The sequence below is a fragment of the Mesoplodon densirostris genome, chromosome 19, assembly GCF_025265405.1.
Source record: "Mesoplodon densirostris isolate mMesDen1 chromosome 19, mMesDen1 primary haplotype, whole genome shotgun sequence".
Classification (NCBI taxonomy): Eukaryota; Metazoa; Chordata; class Mammalia; order Artiodactyla; family Ziphiidae; genus Mesoplodon; species Mesoplodon densirostris.
This window is the reverse complement of record NC_082679.1, coordinates 37,836,875-37,855,144: the sequence shown is the minus strand read 5'-3', so window position 1 is coordinate 37,855,144 and position 18,270 is coordinate 37,836,875. Positions and strand designations below refer to the sequence as shown.

General features: G+C 39.7%; 1 protein-coding gene across 1 annotated transcript; it reads left to right on the top strand.

Moving 5' to 3' along the window:
• Positions 1-11,876: 11,876 nt before the first annotated feature.
• Positions 11,877-12,384, top strand: LOC132480349 (large ribosomal subunit protein eL21-like). Its single transcript, XM_060084488.1, has one exon. It carries the CDS (start codon positions 11,880-11,882, stop codon positions 12,360-12,362), a length of 483 nt encoding a protein of 160 aa, XP_059940471.1. The 5' UTR covers positions 11,877-11,879; the 3' UTR covers positions 12,363-12,384.
• Positions 12,385-18,270: the final 5,886 nt, after the last annotated feature.

Here is an 18,270-nt window from a genome sequence, read left to right as displayed (position 1 = left end):
CACATGCTGCAACTAAGAAGCCTGCATGCCTCAACTAAGACCTGGTGCAGCCAAAATAAATAAGTAAATTAATCAATAAAAAAACTTTGATAATCTATCCAATGTTATTGTGTTCTGTTACAAGGAGAACAGACTCTTATTGAACTTACTGAAACAGCAAACTATATTGGCATGGAAAGAATACTCAAGGGTTTCTGAAATTTGAAGGGATTGGGTAGGGAGAAAAAGTAAAGGTTTCGTTTTTGTTCACAAAGGTATAACTGATTTAACTTGTCAATAGCTTCAAGAGAAAGAAAACAGGTTTCCTTAAATCTGGAGAAACAAAACATAAGAAAACCAGCAATGTTTCAAACAAAAAGTCATCACCAAAAATTATAATGATCTTTATCAGTTCATTTAGTCCTATGTAATTAATTATTGTTGATCTCAATATTTTGTTAGCAATTTTATGAATCTAGTTTTTCCTTAGAGTTCTGAAAATTCTTACCCAGTTTTGTGGTATGATCTGAAAGTTATCAGGAATCTGTATTCTAGAGTACCTGTCAGAATCCTTTCTATGAATTCCTCTGAAGATGAAACACTTTTGTAAGAATGTTTTTGCAAAAGCATCAGAGTAAAACAATAACTATATGTAAATAACAAAAGACTTAAAATAGCCATGGTTAAAGATCTGATTAGAGTTCATTACAATGCAATTGATATGGAAATTTGGTTATTTCTGTGACACACACAACATTTTAAGATGATAACTGGAATTACAAGTGATAACATACTAGGACATCTCAGATTTTAGGAATTTCATGCAATTTCTGGAACACTGATAATACATACCAACATAAATGCAACATTAAAAAGTTTAGTATTACTTCTTTTCTGACAATGCTTCCCATGTAACTTAACATATTAAATAAACTGAATTAGTTTAACATCTTTCTTTTTTTAAAGGAGAGAGAATAGATTTTTTAAGGTGTTCCAGGAACCCTTCAAAAAATCCCAAAGTTAGTTTGAGGTCAAAAGATTTCATTTAGAATTTGATTTTGGGGAAGTTTGTCAAAAATAACAAAAGGTTTAAAAACACTCAGTCAAATAGGATCACAGGTCACTGTGAAACAATACTTAGTTATCTACTTAACCAAAGTGACAATTAAAGACTTCTCAGGCAAATATAGAAGGTGATATACTCTGAGCAAAACTTAGCTCTTTTAATACTGAGAGGACTAGTTTTACCTACGTAATCAAAGACAACACAGAAACATAGGTAGATTATTTTAACAAGCCTCAAGATCTTTGTTTTCTAGGCAGATTATTTTAAAAGGTAAAGAAAAATCTTTCACAATCTCTTATGAAGAACAGACCAATAGTCCAATAAGACTGTCCTTTTAACAGTGAGAAAACCAAATTTTAATTTTGTGCCAGCTTACTTTTGATATTAAACTCATTCAACTTATTTAAACATTTTAATATACATTTAATATATTTTTTAGGAACATAAATTTTCATAGTAAATTTCTCAATGTGGCACAAGTTATGTTTACTAACAATCCCAATAAACTTAAACTAGCTTTTATTTACTAAAGATTATTTTAGATCATATGAATTTGAGAAACATTTGGGCTAGTTTCTATTATATTTCTGAGAGTTTGACTTATATAAGCACTTAATTTTTCTTAAACCAATTAAATAGAGCTCTTTTTACAAATTAATTTTGGAAATGCCATCTAGAGGTAGAAAATACACACACATCTACAGCAAGCATATTTACACACATAAACATACAGACAGATGCAAAGAGACTTTATAGTTTCATTTTTAAATTTAAGTCAGGCCAGCACAGTAAAAGGCAGCTGTATCTTCCCTATGCTCACACTGCTTTCACAGTTTCATTTAGCAAGCCTGCTTTTGTCCAGGCCAGACCAATATTGATATCAGAGGGAGTTAAGCAACCAGCATCTATAAAACACAAGACAATCCCAGAAAAGCTCATGAGTTCTTGGCTAAGGGCATAGGTTATAGCTGAAATGAAGCTTCTGGAGACCAAAATTCTATAAAGGATGCTCATTTTCACTCATTCTAGCCACTATGGCAGGCCAGTAAGGGGGAGCCCTGTGTTAGGAACGGGGACTTTGTGACAGCATTAGAGTTAGCCCTTAGAGAAGATTGCTTCTATGAAATTTGACTTCTTCTGGGATTCTTCCCTTACTTTTATCTGGGAAAGAATCATGGGCCATAGGAGCACCCTAATAAAGAGCACCCCTAATTCTATCCACATGGGACAATCCAGATGGTCCTCCTAAGCAGAAAACAAGGCTGTTTCTAATCACTTACCACACCACATATACACTCAAACACAAATTCACACACCTGTCAAGGAATAACCATCCAGCCTTTTGCCCTGGCCATCTGGCCTTTCTAACCTAGGAACACAGCCCTAGTTCTTAGCCTATGAAGATTGTAGGATGCTGTCTTAGCAAAATACAAAGAGAAGGGATGAATTATTCTCCTAATCTCACTGTTCAATCACATACCCAATTGTGACACCCATAATTTCAAAAACAGAGGCAGCCCCTTCCATACCTTGCTGTGAATGGCTGCAGTCTGGATGCCCATTCCTGGCTCATAAGGACTCTGCAGAAGTGGGTGAGGCTGAAGCCTACTAAACCTGAAGCCAAACCTGTTTCACTTAATGTGTATAATCTTTTGGCATCACATTAGCTATAAGTAATACAGCTCTTAGGTTTCAGTGGCAGTTGATTGGGATTATCACTTTTCCTTTGGGGAACTCCCTAAGGTTTCCCATATGAAACTAAATGATCTGGAAAGTAAAATCCTAGGAACTAACCCTAACTCCTAAGCAGTTGGGCAGGTCTTAGGAGAGAAGACACCTGTGGGGCCTCCAAATTAGCTACCCCCAAACCTTTCCATCTCCATCAATTTACTCAAAAGCTATATGGAGAGCACACACCAAAACAAGCACTGGACAAGTATGAGCTTGTGTCCTACTAGGCCCATTACTGGGCTTTGTCTATGATGGAGAACACTGCACTGGGAGACCAGAAATCTGGGAACCCCACTGGGTGACATTCGGGCATCTGTTCTGGAAAGGGAGTGGTGAGAGGCAGGGGTGGCTATGGGTGAGGTGATCTCTCATGCACCACCTACCCTGGATCAACATTCTGTGAATCTAGAATTATATGGCATTTTCCAATGCAGCCTAGACATATGCAGTGTTTCTGGAACCTCAGTTATTCTCATAACAACATCATGTTTTTTTGCCATATCAGTATACCATCTGTACTACTATTACCAGTTTTCTTTAGATTAATTCTTTTTACTTTAACAAACTTGTTCAAAAAAATTTTTACACCATTTCCACAAAGGGAAGACCTGTATAACTTACTATGTACTAATAGTAAGCATGGAAAATGTGTCATTGGATTTTTAAAAATTAAAATAATGGTAAAAATAAAAAGTGAATAAGTATATAGGTAATAACACCTCTAATTGATTTACAAAAATGTACACCTGAAAATAAATACTCATTGGGAAAAGTGGACCAATGATGGTCAGTTAGTAATATAAGGGCAGGGACAAACTTGTCCACCATATGACCACCTGTTAGGTGACGAGGCGTTGGCTTCATCAAGGGTCATCATTACTGTAGCCATTTCCTTGAGCTTCAGGGACTTTCTTCCTTTTGATACTTAAATCACTGGGCAGAAATCACATTATGTTCACACCTCTCAAGGCCTTTGATGCTCTGTTGTATTTGTGTTGCTAGACACCCTGGGGTCAGTCCAGTCCTAGGACTGACTGAGGCAGAGTACCTGTGGAAGTTTTGGCCTGGGGGTGGTTCCCAGTGGGGAGAGAGTCACTCACCATGGGCACAAGTGGTCACCCTACATGGTACAAACAACTAGTGGTCATGCTGTCTCCAAAGGGCAATCACGTGGGACTGCCTAGTTTAGCTCCTGTTGACTGAGAATGTATTGAGAGAGGGGAGTAAATTATGGTTACAAATAGGCTCAGAATTTAGTGGCTTATTTCTTGTTATGTAAAGAACTTGGGTGTGGTTCAGGTCAACAAGGTGGCTGTCCTCCATTCAGGGATCAAGCCAGGGGGTCAGCAAACATTTGCTATAAAGGACCAGATAGTAAATATTTTAGGCTCCGCAGGTTATACGGTCTCCATGGAACTACTCATCTCTACTGTTGCAGCAAAAGCAGCGTGGACAATACCTAGGCAAATGGGCGTGACTGTGTTTCAGTAAAACTTTACTTTAAAAACAGGTGGTGGGCAGGACAAGAATAAAGACGCAGACATTGAGAATGGACTTGAGGACACGGGGAGGGGGAAGGGTAAGCTGGGATGAAGTGAGAGAGTGGCATGGACTTGTATATACTACCAAACGTAAAACAGATAGCTAGTGGGAAGCAGCAGCATAGCACAGGGAGATCAGCTCGGTGCTTTGTGACCACCTAGAGGGGTGGGATAGGGAGGGTGGGAAGGAGAAGCAAGAGGGAGGGGATATGGGGATATATGTATATGTATAGCTGATTCACTTTGTTATAAAGCAGAAACTAACACACCATTGGAAAGCGGTTACACTCCAATAAAGATGTTAAAAAACAAACAAACAAAAAAAAACAGGTGGTGGACCAGATTTGGCCCATGGGCCATAGTTTGCTGACCCCTGATCTAGACAGTGGTGGCTTTGCCATCTTTAATTCATGGCTTCTAATGTTGTAGTAGGTGTTAATTCTAGTCCAGCTGGAGTGGGGAGGAGCAGGAAGGAGTGAATATTGGGGAAAATTGGGCCAGGCCTGGACCTGACAGTCCTCACTTCCACTCAGGTTCTACTGGAAAGAACTTAGGCACACGGTCAGTCTAATTGCAAGGAAGGCTGGGAAACGTGGTCTGGTTGTGCACCTAACAAAGCAGGATGGATTTTAATGGACAGTTAGCAATTCCTGCCACAATTAATAGGCATTAAATCATGGATTTGATATTACAGATTTTTTTTCCTAATTCATAGCAAAATAAACATGTAACCATTATATAAACCCTTTAAAGTTTGTTTGTACACCATCTAAAATGACCTTGCATAACTCTGGGAATAAGTACTACACTTTGGTAAACACTGAGTTTTTCTGTTTCTTTGATTTAAATTACAGTAGCCTGATTGTAAATCCAGTCCCTACTTGCTAGGACTACTCTATAAAGCTTTCCTTCAGCCTTTTAAGAGTCAAAAAGGAAAAAGGGTGAATCAGAAAGACATGTAAAAATTTAGACCTAGAAAAGTTAAGATTGAATTATATTCTGGAAAAAGTTCAAATTATTATTATAGATTTTTTACAGACATCTGGGCAAATACAGTGACCTCCAACTACAGAAGTGTTTTTTGTTTTTTTTTTATCCTGGAATTGTCAAAATATATACATATATATATAAATACTCAAAACTTTCCATGACTTCTGATCATACTGGGCATTAAGAGGTGAACAGAATCTGGAGGACAGAGAAGAAAGGACATTAGCAGCAGAGCAAGGTGGATTTGAAGGCTTCCTGGGGAGGTCAGCAGGGGCTGAAAGGTGAATAAAGGACAGAGGGCACGAGTGCCAAGCTAAGGAGAACTGGGTTTCACCCTGGACAGACAATGGGGAACCATTGCAATGGTAATGACAAGATAACAAGGGTGTTTCCAAAAGCAGAATCTGGCAGAAGCAGGTAAGCCACTGGAGAGGCCAAGAGGGTTACTCTGAAAAGGAACCTCCCAAACACTCACTGGGAGGGTGGAGGGTGAGCTCTCCTTTCCAAAGACAGATAAGTTCTCTGCAGGTGAAAGCTTGGTCTTTGGGGCTCCCACAGGCCTCAGCAAGAATAATGACATAAGCGTTTCCAAAACGCTATATGGCAAAAAGTTTTGCCAAATCCCAGGACCTATTGATGTGAGCTCTCAGTTCTCACTCTGAAAGGTCACAGGAGCTGCGGGAAAGTTGTAACCTACTGAGATCCCCTGAATCATTGTCTGTTCTGTGCCTACTTGTCCTTCTATGGTAGCAGGTTGGGAGCACATTGAGGGGCGGGCACAAGTGTGTATGTGGGAGGTTGAGTCAGTCCATGGTTCCCCCAACCCATCACGCAGGTTTCAAGTACCCTTCAAGCTACACACATATAAAATGTCATTTCAATATACAATAAGCATGAACATCAAGACGTGCAAATTAAAACCAGATACTCAAACTGTACCTGTCAAGTTGGCAAGGAATCATCTCACTACTATTTTAATGGTTGTGCCAGTATTGACAAGAGTGTAGAAAAACAGGAACTTTCACTACTGATGTGGGAGATAAATTAGTACAGCCTTTCTTGGGGGCAATTTGGCAAAATCTATCCAAATACTTAAGAAGGGTATCTTCATTGCCCTAGCTATTTTCTATTGAGGAATAATTCTGAATGAGCCCTAAGATGTCTGTATCAGACTGATTGTTCACCTCAATGATACTAATAGTAGTAAAAAGTATGAAATAACCTATGACCAACGATAGTAAATGGTTAAATAATTTATTAAGTATTTCTACTATGGGATGCTATGTAGCAGTCAAAAGTGTAGAAACATACATAATATTGTTTTTAAGTGTTCATTAAAAAAAGCAGTTTGGCACTTGCTATTAAAGAAGGAGGATAAAACCCTGAATTTTCACCCCCTCCCCCAGTTTTTCTAAAAGGACAGTAAAATAAAGTCTGTAAAGGCACAAGCCCATGTGTCCAAAGTGGAAGAGGAGACGATGGCAACAGCACTCTGGAAGCTGAAAGATGACAGAACAATGATCACTGCTTTTAGGGCAGAGAGAGTGAAAGTTGATGCATGGGGAGGAGGGAGGCCCCAAAAGATGGATGCAGAATGGAGACAGTAGACAACACTCTGGATTAGAGGTGCCAGGTAGCTGTGAAAGTGTGGGATGCAGATACCCCCAACTTATGCACATCAAGAGTGCAGCTCTCGGGCTTCCCTGGTGGCGCAGTGGTTGGGAGTCTGCCTGCCGATGCACGGGACACAGGTTCGTGCCCCGGTCTCGGAGGATCCCACATGCCACGGAGCGGCTAGGCCCGTGAGCAATGGCCGCTGAGCCTGCGCGTCCGGAGCCTGTGCTCCGCAACGGGAGAGGCCACAACAGTGAGAGGCCCACGTACCGCAAAAAAAAAAAAAAAAAAGTGAAGATAACTTAAGGGACCTATAGGACAACAGCATGCAGAATAACATTCACATTATAGGGGTGAAGAGAAAAAGAGACTCACTTCAGATCTAAAGATGCACACAGACTGAAAGTGAGGAGATGGGCAATCTCTGTATTTTTTGGTTTCCCAGCACAAGAAGATCAGCTTGGTGCTTTGTGACCACCTAGAGGGTTGGGATAGGGAGGGTGGGAGGGAGGGAGATGCAAGAGGGAAGAGATTTGGGAACATATGTATATGTATAACTGATTCACTTTGTTATAAAGCAGAAACTAACACACCATTGTAAAGCAATTATACTCCAATAAACATGTTTTTAAAAAAAAGTTATATTTACATCCTACAACAAGTCTATTAAGTCTTCAATAGCTTTATGTCTAGAAAACCAATGTACATACCTCAATTTAAAATTGCTTTATTGCTAAAAAACACTAACAATCATCTGAGCCTTCAGCAAGTCATAATCTTTTTGCTGGTGGAGCGTCTTGCCTCGATGTTGATGGCTGCTCACTGATCAGGGTGGTGGTTGCTGAACACTGGATTGACTACAGCAATTTTTAAAGATAAGACAACAATGCAGTCTGTGCACTGACTGATTGAATGATTTTTCTGTAGCATGCAATGCTGTTTGATGGCATTTTACCCACAGTTTGACTTCTTTCAAAATTGCAGTCAATTCTCCCAAACCCTGCTGCTGCTTTACCAATTAAATTTATGTACAATAGTATCATAAATCCTTGTTGTCATTTTAACAATCTTCACAACATCTTTACCAGGAGTAGACTGCATCTCAAGAAGTCACTCTTTTGCTCATCCATAAGAAGCAACTCCTCATCCGTTAAAGCTCTATCATGAGATGGCAGCAATTCAGTCACATCTTGAATCTTCACTCCTAATTCTAGCTCTCTTGCTATTTCCATCATATCTGCAGTTACTTCCTCCAGTGAAGTCTTGAGCCCTTCAAAGTCATCCATGAGGGCTGGAATCAACTTCTTCTAAACTCTTGTTAGTGTTGATATTTTGACCTCTTCCTATGAATCATGAATGTTCTTAATGGCATCTAGAATGATGAATCCTTTCCAGATGGTTTTCAATGTACTTTGCCCAGATTCATCAGAGGAATCACTATGTGTGGCAGCTATAGCCTTATGAAATGTATTTCTTAAATAACAATACCTGAGAGTTGAAATTAGTCCTTGATCCATGGGCTGCAGAATGGATGTTATGTTAGCAGCATGAAAACAATAATAATCTTGTACATCTCCATCAGAGCTCTTGGGTGACCAGGTGCACTGTCAATGAGCAGTAATGTTTTGAAAGGAATCTTTTTTTCCTGAGCAATAGGTCTGAACAATGGGCTTAAAATATTCAGCAAACCATGTTGCAAACAAATTTGTCATCTAGGCATTGTTGTTCCATTTATAGAGCACAGACAGAGTAGATTTAGAATAATTCTTAAGGGCCCTAGGATTTTCAGAATGGTAAATGAGCACTGAATTCAGCTGAAAGTCACCAGCTGTTTTAGCCACTAACAAGAGAGTCAGCCTGTCCTTTGAAGCTTTGAAGTCAGACATTGACTTCTCCTCTCTAGCTATGAAAATCCTAGAATGGCATCTTCTTCCAATATAAGGCTGTTTAATCTACATTGAAAATCTGTTGTTTAGTGTAGCCACCTTCACTAATGATTTTAGCTAGATAATCTGGATGATTTGCTGCAGTTTCTACTTTGGCACTTGCTGTATCACCTTGTACTTCTATGTTATGGTGACAGCTTCTTTCCTTAAACCTCATGAATCAAGCTCAGTTAGCTTCAAACTTTTCTTCTGCAGCTTCCTCACCTCTCTCAGCTGTCACAGAATTAAAGGAAGTCAGGGCCTTGCTCTAGATTAGATTTTTTTTTTTTTTTTTTTGCGGTACGCGGGCCTCTCACTGTTGTGGCCTCTCCCGTTGCGGAGCACAGGCTCCGGACGTGCAGGCTCAGCAGCCATGGCTCACAGGCCCAGCCGCTCCGCGGCATGTGGGATCTTCCCGGACCGGGGCACGAACCCGTGTCCCCTGCATCGGCAGGCGGACTCTCAACCACTGCGCCACCAGGGAAGCCCTAGATTAGATTTTGGCTTAAGAGAAAGTTGTGACTGGTTTGATCTTCTATCTGACCACTAAAACTTTCTCCATATCAGCAATAAGCCTGTTTTGCTTTCTTATCATTAGTGTGTTCACTGGAGCAGCACTTTTAATTTCCTTCAAGAACTTTCCCTTTGCATTCACAATGAGGCTAACAGTTTGGCACAAGAGGCCTAGCTTTCAGTCTATCTCAGCTTTCAACATGCCTTCCTTAGTAAGCTTACTCATTTCTAGCTTTTGATTTGAAATAAGGGACGTGCAACTCTTTCTTTCTCTCGAATATTGAGAGGCCATTGTAGGGTTTTTAACTGGCCAAATTTCAATATAGTTTTTTCTTGGGGAATAGGGAGGCCTGAGGAGAGAGAGAGACAGAGGGGAATGGTCCATCGATGGAGTAGTCAGAACACACATTTATTAAGTTTGTCATCTTATATGAGCATGATTCCTGGCACCGCAAAACAATTACAATAGATCAAAGATCACTCATCACAGATCACCATAACACATATAATAATGAAGAATGTTTGAAATATTGTGAGAATTACCAAAATGTGACATAGAGACACAAAGTGAGCAAATTCTTTTGGAAAAATAGCACCAACAGATTTGCTCCACACAGGGTTGCCACAGACTTTTAATTTGTAAAAAATGCAATATCTGTAAAGCATAATAAAGTCAAGTGAAATAAAATGAGGTATGCCTATAAACGAGCCCAGATAGATAGATAGATAGATAGATAGATATAGATGATAGATAGTGGATGAATGGATGGATGGGTAGATAAATTCACCTCTTATCAATCATCCCACTCTAAACAAAGAAATCTGTTTCCTACAGGTCAAGGTATAAAAGTGGTTCCCTAAGCCTCAAAGTTGTGCTCTAGCAACTGTGACAATACCAGCCATGCTGCCCACTGGGCTGGCCCTCTCCCCGCCCTGCACATTTATGGTCAAGCTTCCACACACCTTTGCTGGCCTTTATCCCCCCACCCATTCTTTAGGTCCCAGTTTGAGACCCAATCCATCCATGGAGCACAGCAACCTCTTTGCCCGGGAATTCCCTTGTATTTGGACATAATCAAGTGACAGGTTTTTCTCTCCCCACTCCTCCCTTCCCAGGGAATAAAATGAGGTGCACACTTACAAACTTTTAGCAGAGCAGAAGGGCTATGGCGGGCTGGGTCAGTCTCAGCTGTGGGAAGGGGGTTCATCTTGTAGATTTGTTACCTGGGGCAGTGCCAGGCACGGCAGCTTCCCAGGTACAGGTCCTGAGCCCACCTTGCACCTTGTTCCACCTCTGCCAGGAGGGAAAACCCATGACTTTCAGCCAAGACCAGAGGCTGAGAGGGAGAAGAATCAGGCTTTGGGGGTCATGCAGAAAGGTCCGGAGCCCAAAGGGCCACTGAGGCAAGAGTAGAAAGAATAGGGACACACAGGGGAAGGAACTACTTTCTGCCCATCTGAGGCAGGCTCCTAGGGACTTGATGGGAAAGTAGAAAAAACAGGAAAGAAAAAAACTGCTGGCCCCAAACTCTGTTCCGCCTGGGAGTCATTTCAGTCTTTTGAGGTAATGAACTGTACTTTTCCCCTTTCCAAATCTTACAGGGAAAAGGGACAATGATCAATGGTATAGGTTTGTAACTTAACTATTTTGTATGGTTTTCTTTTCCTTCTAAGTTCTAGGGTATCATATCACCTGCATCCCAGGATCCCTGAGGGAAGGGAATTTTTTTCCCCCTTTTACATTGCTGACCTCTGCTGGATGAGAGGAAATTCACAGGTGAAGGCTGATTTGTCTCTAAAGTTTTGTTTGGGTTTGATTTAGTAATTCAAATTCAAGATTGTTTGAAAAAAATAAAGGATTTTTCTGTAAATAAATAACTTTTAAAATTTACAACAAGAAAGTGTTAAATATTTTATGTTTTTACAATGATGAAAAAGCAGAAGTGATTGTGAAATACATGTACCTGTATTGTTGATGAGTGTGAAGTGATGTGACCCTATGGAATTGAATTTGTAGAACGTAAGGAGAGTAATTTTAAAAGGGCCCTTGGGGTGTCCCTGGTGGCGCAGTGGTTAAGAATCCGCCTGCCAATGCAGGGGACACAGGTTCGAGACCTGGTCCGGGAAGATCCCACATGCCACAGAGCAACTAAACCCTGTGCGCCACAACTACTCAGCCTGCGCTCTGGAGCCTGCGATCCACAACTACTGAAGTCCACGTGCCTAGAGTCCGTGCTCTGCAACAAGAGAAGCCACCGCAGTGAAAAGCCCACCCACTTCAATGAAGAGCAGCCCCCCCTCTCTGCAACTAGAGAAAGCCCAGGCACGTCAACGAAGACCCAATGCCGCCCAAAATAAATAAATAAAATAAATAAATTTATAAATAATTAAAAAATCAAATCAAATCAAAGGGCCTTTGATCCAGTTGGTCTTCTGCAAATCCAGAAGCCAGAAGTAATTTTAAAAAGTAAAAGTACTCACCTTTTGGCCGGAACTGCCATCTTCCAGTAATTCTCCAAAATGACCAACACAAAGGGAAAGAGGAGGAACACCTGCTACATGTTCTCTAGGTCTTTTAGAAAACATGGAGTTGTTCCTTTGGCCACATACATGCGAATCTACAAGAAAGGTGATACTGTAGATATCAAGGGAATGGGCACTGTTCAAAAAGGAATGCCCCACAAATGTTACCATGGTAAAACTGGGAGAGTCTACAATGTTACCCAGCATGCTGTTGGCATCATTATAAACAAACAAGTTAAGGGCAAGATTCTTGCCAAGAGAATTAATGTGCCTATCGAGCATATTAAGCACTCTAAGAGCCGAGATAGCTTCCTGAAACCGGTGAAGGAAAATGGTCAGAAAAAGAAGGAAGCCAAAGAGAGAGGTACTTGGGGTCAACTGAAGTGCCAGCCTGCTCCACCCAGAGAAGCACACTTCATGAGAACCAACGGAAAGGAGCCTGAACTGTTGGAGCCCATTCCCTATGAATTCATGGCATGATGGGTGTAAAGAAAATAAAAGACCTGGACTGCAAAAAAAAAAAAAAAAAAGTAAAAAAGTAAAAGTACTCATTCCCAAAGTTACTCATCAAATTATGCCCATAAATATCCAGGAACACACTATTGGCTAAAGAGATTGTGATATATCCACATCAGTCAGATATGAAAGCTGATTTTTTTCTTCTAGTTTTGTTGAGATACAATTGACATATAGCACTGTGTAAGTTGAAGGTTTACAGCATAATGATTTGACTTATACATATCATGAAATGATGACCACAGTAAGTTTAGTGAACAGCCATCATCTCATACAGATACAAAATTAAAGAAAGAGAAAAACTTTTTCTCCTTGTGATGAAAACTCTTAGAATTTATTCTCTTAACAACTTTCTTTAAATATACAGCAGTGTTAATTATATTTATTATGCTGTACATTATATCTCTAGTACTTATTTATCTGATAACTGGAAGTTTGTACCTTTTGACAACATTCATACAATTTCCCCTCCCTCACCCCTGCCTCTAGTAACCACAAATACAATCTCTTTTTGTATAAGTTTGCTAGTTTCTGTTCGCTCGTTTGTTTTTGAAGTGTAATTGCCCTACAACACTGTTAGTTCCTGTTACACAACATAGTGATCTGTTATTTCTATATATTTCAAAAAAAGCACCATGATAAGTCTAGTTACCATCTCTCACCATACAATAACACATAATTATTGACTATATTCCGCACACTGGGTATTTCACATCCATGACTCATTTTTTTACAGCTGGAAGTTTGTATTTCTTAATCTCCCTCCCCTGTTCTTCTCTTCTCCCCAACCCCCACTCCTCTGACAACCACCTTTTTGTTCTCTGCATCTACGACTATGTTTCTGTTTTGTTTGTTCATTTGTTTTGTGTTTTAGATTCCACATATAAGTGAAATCATATTTGTCTTTCTTTGACTTATTTTGCTTAGCGTAATAACCTCTAGGTCCATCCATATTGTCAAAAATGGCAAGATTTCATTCTTTTTTTATGGCTGAGTATATATATATACTCAGCCATACACACACACACACACCACATCTTCTATGTCCATCTATTGATGGGCACTTAGGTTGCTTCCATATCTTACCTATTGTAAATAATTCTGCAATGAACATTGGGATACATATACCTTTTCAAATTAGTGTTTATGTCTCCTTTGGGAAAATACCCAGGAGTAAAACTGCTGGATCATATGGCAGTTCTATTTTCATTTTTTTTGAGAATTCTCCATACTGTTTTGCATAGTAACTGCACCAAATTTACATTCCACCAACAGTGCCAAGGGTTCCCTTTCCTCCACATCCTCCCCAACACTTGCTATTTGTTGTCTTTTTGATGACAGTCATTCTAACAGGTGTGAGTGATATCTCATCATGGTTTTGATTTTCATTTCCCTGATGATTAGTGATGCTGAACATCTTTTCATGTGCCTGTTGGCCTTTGTATATCTTCTTTGGAAAAATGTCTGTTCAGGTCCTCTGACCATTTTAAAATCAGGTTGTTTGTCTTATTGATGTTGAGTTCTATGAGTTCTTTGTATATTTTGGATATTAACCCCTTATCATATATATCATTTGCAAATATCTTCGCCCATTCAATAGATGGCCTTTTTGTTTTGTTGATAGCTTCCTTTGCTGTGTAAAACCTTTTTAGTTTGATGTAGCTCCATTTGTGTGTTTTGGCTTTTGTTTCCTTTACCTGGGAAGACAGATCCAAAAAAATATTGCTAAGACTGATGTCAAATAATGTACTGCCTGTTTTCTTCTACAAATTTTATGGTTTCGGGTCCTACATTCAAGTCTTTAATCCCTTTTGAATGTATTTTTGTATATGGTGTGAGAAAGCAGTCTAGTTTGATTCTTTTGCATGTTGCTGTCCAGTTTTCCCAGCACCATTTATTGAAGAGGCTGTTTTTACCCCATTGTATACTCTTGCTAACTTTGTCCTACATTAATTGGCCATATAAGTGTGAGTTCACTTCTGGACTCTCTCTTGTGTTCCACTGATCTATGTGTCTTTGTGTGTGTGTGTGTGTGTGTGTATGCCAGTATCATCCTGTTTCGATTACTGTAGCTTTGTATCAGAGTTTGAAATCAAGAAACATGATACCTCCAGTTTTGTTCTTCTTTCTCAATATTGTTTTGGCTATTCTGTGTCTTTTGTATTTCCACACAAATTTTGGAAATACTAGTTCTAGTTCTGTGAAAATTTCCATAGGTATATTGATAGGAATTGTGTTGAATCTGTAGATGCCTTGGGTAGTAGGGTCATTTTAACAACGTCTATTTTTCCAATCCATGAGCATGGTAAATCTTTCCATTTGTTTGTGTCATGTTCAATTTTTTCATCAGTGTCTTACAGTTTTCTGAGTACAGGTCTTTTATCACCTTAGTTAGATTTATTTCTAGGTATTTTATTCTTTTTGATGTGATTGTGAATGGAATAGTTTTCTAAATTTCTCTTTCTGGTAGCTCATTGTTAGTGTATAGAAACACAACAGATTTCTGTATATTAATTTTGTATCCTGCAATTTTACTGAATGCATTGATGAGTTCTAATTTTTTTTCAGTGGTGTCTTTAGGATTTTCTATATATAGTATCATGTCATCTGCAAACAGTAACAGTTTTACTTCTTTCTTTCCAATCTGGATTCCTTTTATTTCTTTTTCTTTTCAAAGTTCTGTGGCTAAGACTTCCAGTACTAAGTTGAATAAAAGTGGTGAAAGTGGGCATCCTTATCTTGTTCCTGACCTTAGAGGAAATGCTTTCAGCTTTTCACTATTGAGTATGATGTTACCTGTGGGTTTGTCATATATGGCCTATATTATGTTGAGATTTGTTCCCTCTACATCCACTTTTTTGAGAGTTTTTATCATAAATGGATGTCGAAATTTGTCAAAAGATTTTTCTATATCTATTGAGATTATCATATGATTTTTATTCTTCAATTTGTTGATGTGGTGTTTCACAGTGATCAATTTGCAGATATTGAACTATCCTTGCATGTCTGGCATAAATTCTGCTTGATCATGGTATATGTTCCTTTTAATGCGTTGTTGAATTCAATTTGCTAATATTTTGTTAAGGAATTTGCATCTATGTTCATTAGTGATATTGACCTGCAGTTTTCTTTTTTGTGATATCTTTGCCTGGTTTCAGTATCAGGGTGATGTTCGCCTTCTGTAATGAGTCTGACTCAGGTCATTTCAAATTCCTGCTTCTGCCCTGGATCTCCAAGCATGTGAAATTTTGTGTGTGCCCTTAAGAGTGGAGTCTCTGTTTTCTACAGCCCTCTGTCTCTCATGAAAGTTAGACCCTGGCCTTCCAAGCCAAATGTTCTGGGGGCTCATCTTCCCAGTGCAGGACCCCTGGACTGGGGAGCCCAGTGTGGGGCTTTGACCCCTCACTCTTGAGGGGAACCTCTGCAATTGTAATTATAATCCTGTTTGTGGGTTGCCTATGCAGGGGTATGGATATTGACTATATGACATCTCTGCGTCTCATACCCATTTCATTGTAGTTCCTTTTAAAATTAATATCTTTAATTATACAAGATCTTTTCTGCTAGTCTTCAGGTCATTCTCATTGATAGTTGGTCTGTAAATAGGTGTAATTTAGGTGTGCCCATGAAAATAGGTAAAGTTGGGATCTTCCTACTTTGCCATCTTGGCCATGCCCCATAAGAGCTGATTTTTTAAAGACCTTCTGGCAACTTGGAAAATACATATGACACATGCTTAATGCTCAGCAGTTCTTATTCAGGGTGTGCACTGAACATGTAAAAACTGAAAATATAGATTCCCAAGTCCTACCCAAGAAGATTATGCCTAAGTTGGACTGGGTGTGGAAGGGCACTGGATTCTGGAAAAACCCTCCAAGTGTATCTTCTACTTACACCCCATATAAAATTCTGAATTAAATGAAAAAAACCTGGATGTTTTTTAAATTTGATAAAACATTTGATTGCATGTGGACAGGAACAAGGAGGGAAGAGGGCCCTGTATCTGGATGAAGTGGATACATGCTCCCTCCTGCAAGGTACCAACCAAAATAAGAACCATATCTGATGACACTAGGACTGCAAGCAGTATATAAATAATGTATAATTTCATTTAATATAATAATATTTAAAAATATGAGTTGAGTGATATTTTTCTAGCTGTTAGTTTTGCCAAATACCAATGTAGAAATTAGCCTTTTGCAGCTGCAGAGGCAACTGAATTTCCAGCTTGCTTGTATGTGGCTCAGTCCCTCTTTTAACAGCCATAAAATGGCCTGAACATCACTGATCCACAACTCTCAAAATCACCTAAACTGGGCTTCCCTGGTGGCGCAGTGGTTGAGAGTCCGCCTGCCGATGCAGGGGACACGGGTTCGTGACCCAGTCTGGGAAGATCCCACATGCCGCGGAGCGGCTGGGCCCGTGAGCCATGGCCGCTGAGGCTGCACATCCGGAGACTGTGCTCCGCAACGGGAGAGGCCACAACAGTGAGAGGCCTGCATATCGCAAAAAAAAAAAAAAAAAATCACCTAAGCTAGAGATAATCCAACAGCTTTGGACCATCTGCTGAGGGAGGCAGGCAGCATGGCAGGAAGAGTCTTGCGCTGGAGAGACAAGAGACTCAAGGCCTGGTGTTGACTTGCTGCTAACTCACAAGTGATCTTGGATGAGTCCCTTCACCCTTGCAGATTACTGTAAAATGAGAGGTAAGGGGTCCAAACTTAAACACCTTCAGGGGGCAGGTAATATCAGTGAGTGAAATGGGCCAGGACCAAGACAATGGAGAATAGTGAGGACTGGGGAAAGTTGAGAGTTCATGCCTTTGTAAAGGGATAGCCACTCCTCAGCTCCTGCAGATTGTTTTATCAGGGTTGCTGAGAACAGTTATTAAGGTTGTGCACTGCACAAGGACACTATTTCAGAGGACATGTCATTCATATCATAGATGTAGATATTTTCTGTAGAGGGTTTTGAGGAAAGGATACCTTCTAATTTGCACGAAGGTGTTAATATGGACTTTCAGAAGCCCTAGTTACCATGTGGGGATACAGTTCTAATGTTGTCGGATCTGTTATTGTTTTTGAGAAGCTGGAAATATGGCTTTTAATGTGAAATGTCCCTAATTTAAAATTAGGTGGAAACTAATTCCAAAACATATTTGACATTGTGTGAGCTAACCAAAACTCTTCTGGGGGTCAGATTCAGGCTGTAAGTTGAAGATCTCTGACCCAGAAGAACTGTAAGTTACTGACATTTCAGAGGCCCTCCTATTCTATGTACCTTGTATAATTTTGAAGGAATCAGAAATAAATAGTAATTACCTGGGTAAATTACATGGATGTAACAGGAATTATATGGATATAAAAAGTAAAAGTGCATCCTTTGAATGATGGTATGTATAACATTCTCCCTACTTATCATCTGGTTAACTTTAATTCATCCTTTCTTATTACAAATGTTATTTCTCCAGAGAGAGCTTCCTAAGACTTTCACCTAAATTAGGTTCCCCTCTTACACTTTCTTAAAACAGCTTCCTTTACTAAGTGAACTCTTCAGCTTTATATCTTAAGATAGTCACTTGTGTGAATGTTTGCTTACTGTCTGTTTGCTCACCATTTGGTGGAGAGTATGTCTTTGTTAACCGTTGTCTCCCCAGTGGGGCTATTGCTGGTACATATCAGGCACCCAATGTAGATTTATTGAATGATGGATTAGTCTCCACCTCATCAGTAAAACATCCTTTCTTCTTGGTATCTCTGACTGAACTTGCTGCCTGGTGTTTGACTTCTGCATTCCAGAACTTGGAGGACATCTGGTTTCCATTTCTGAGCAGGGTCTCTGGTATGTCCCTCTCCCCGACATAACTCCTGAG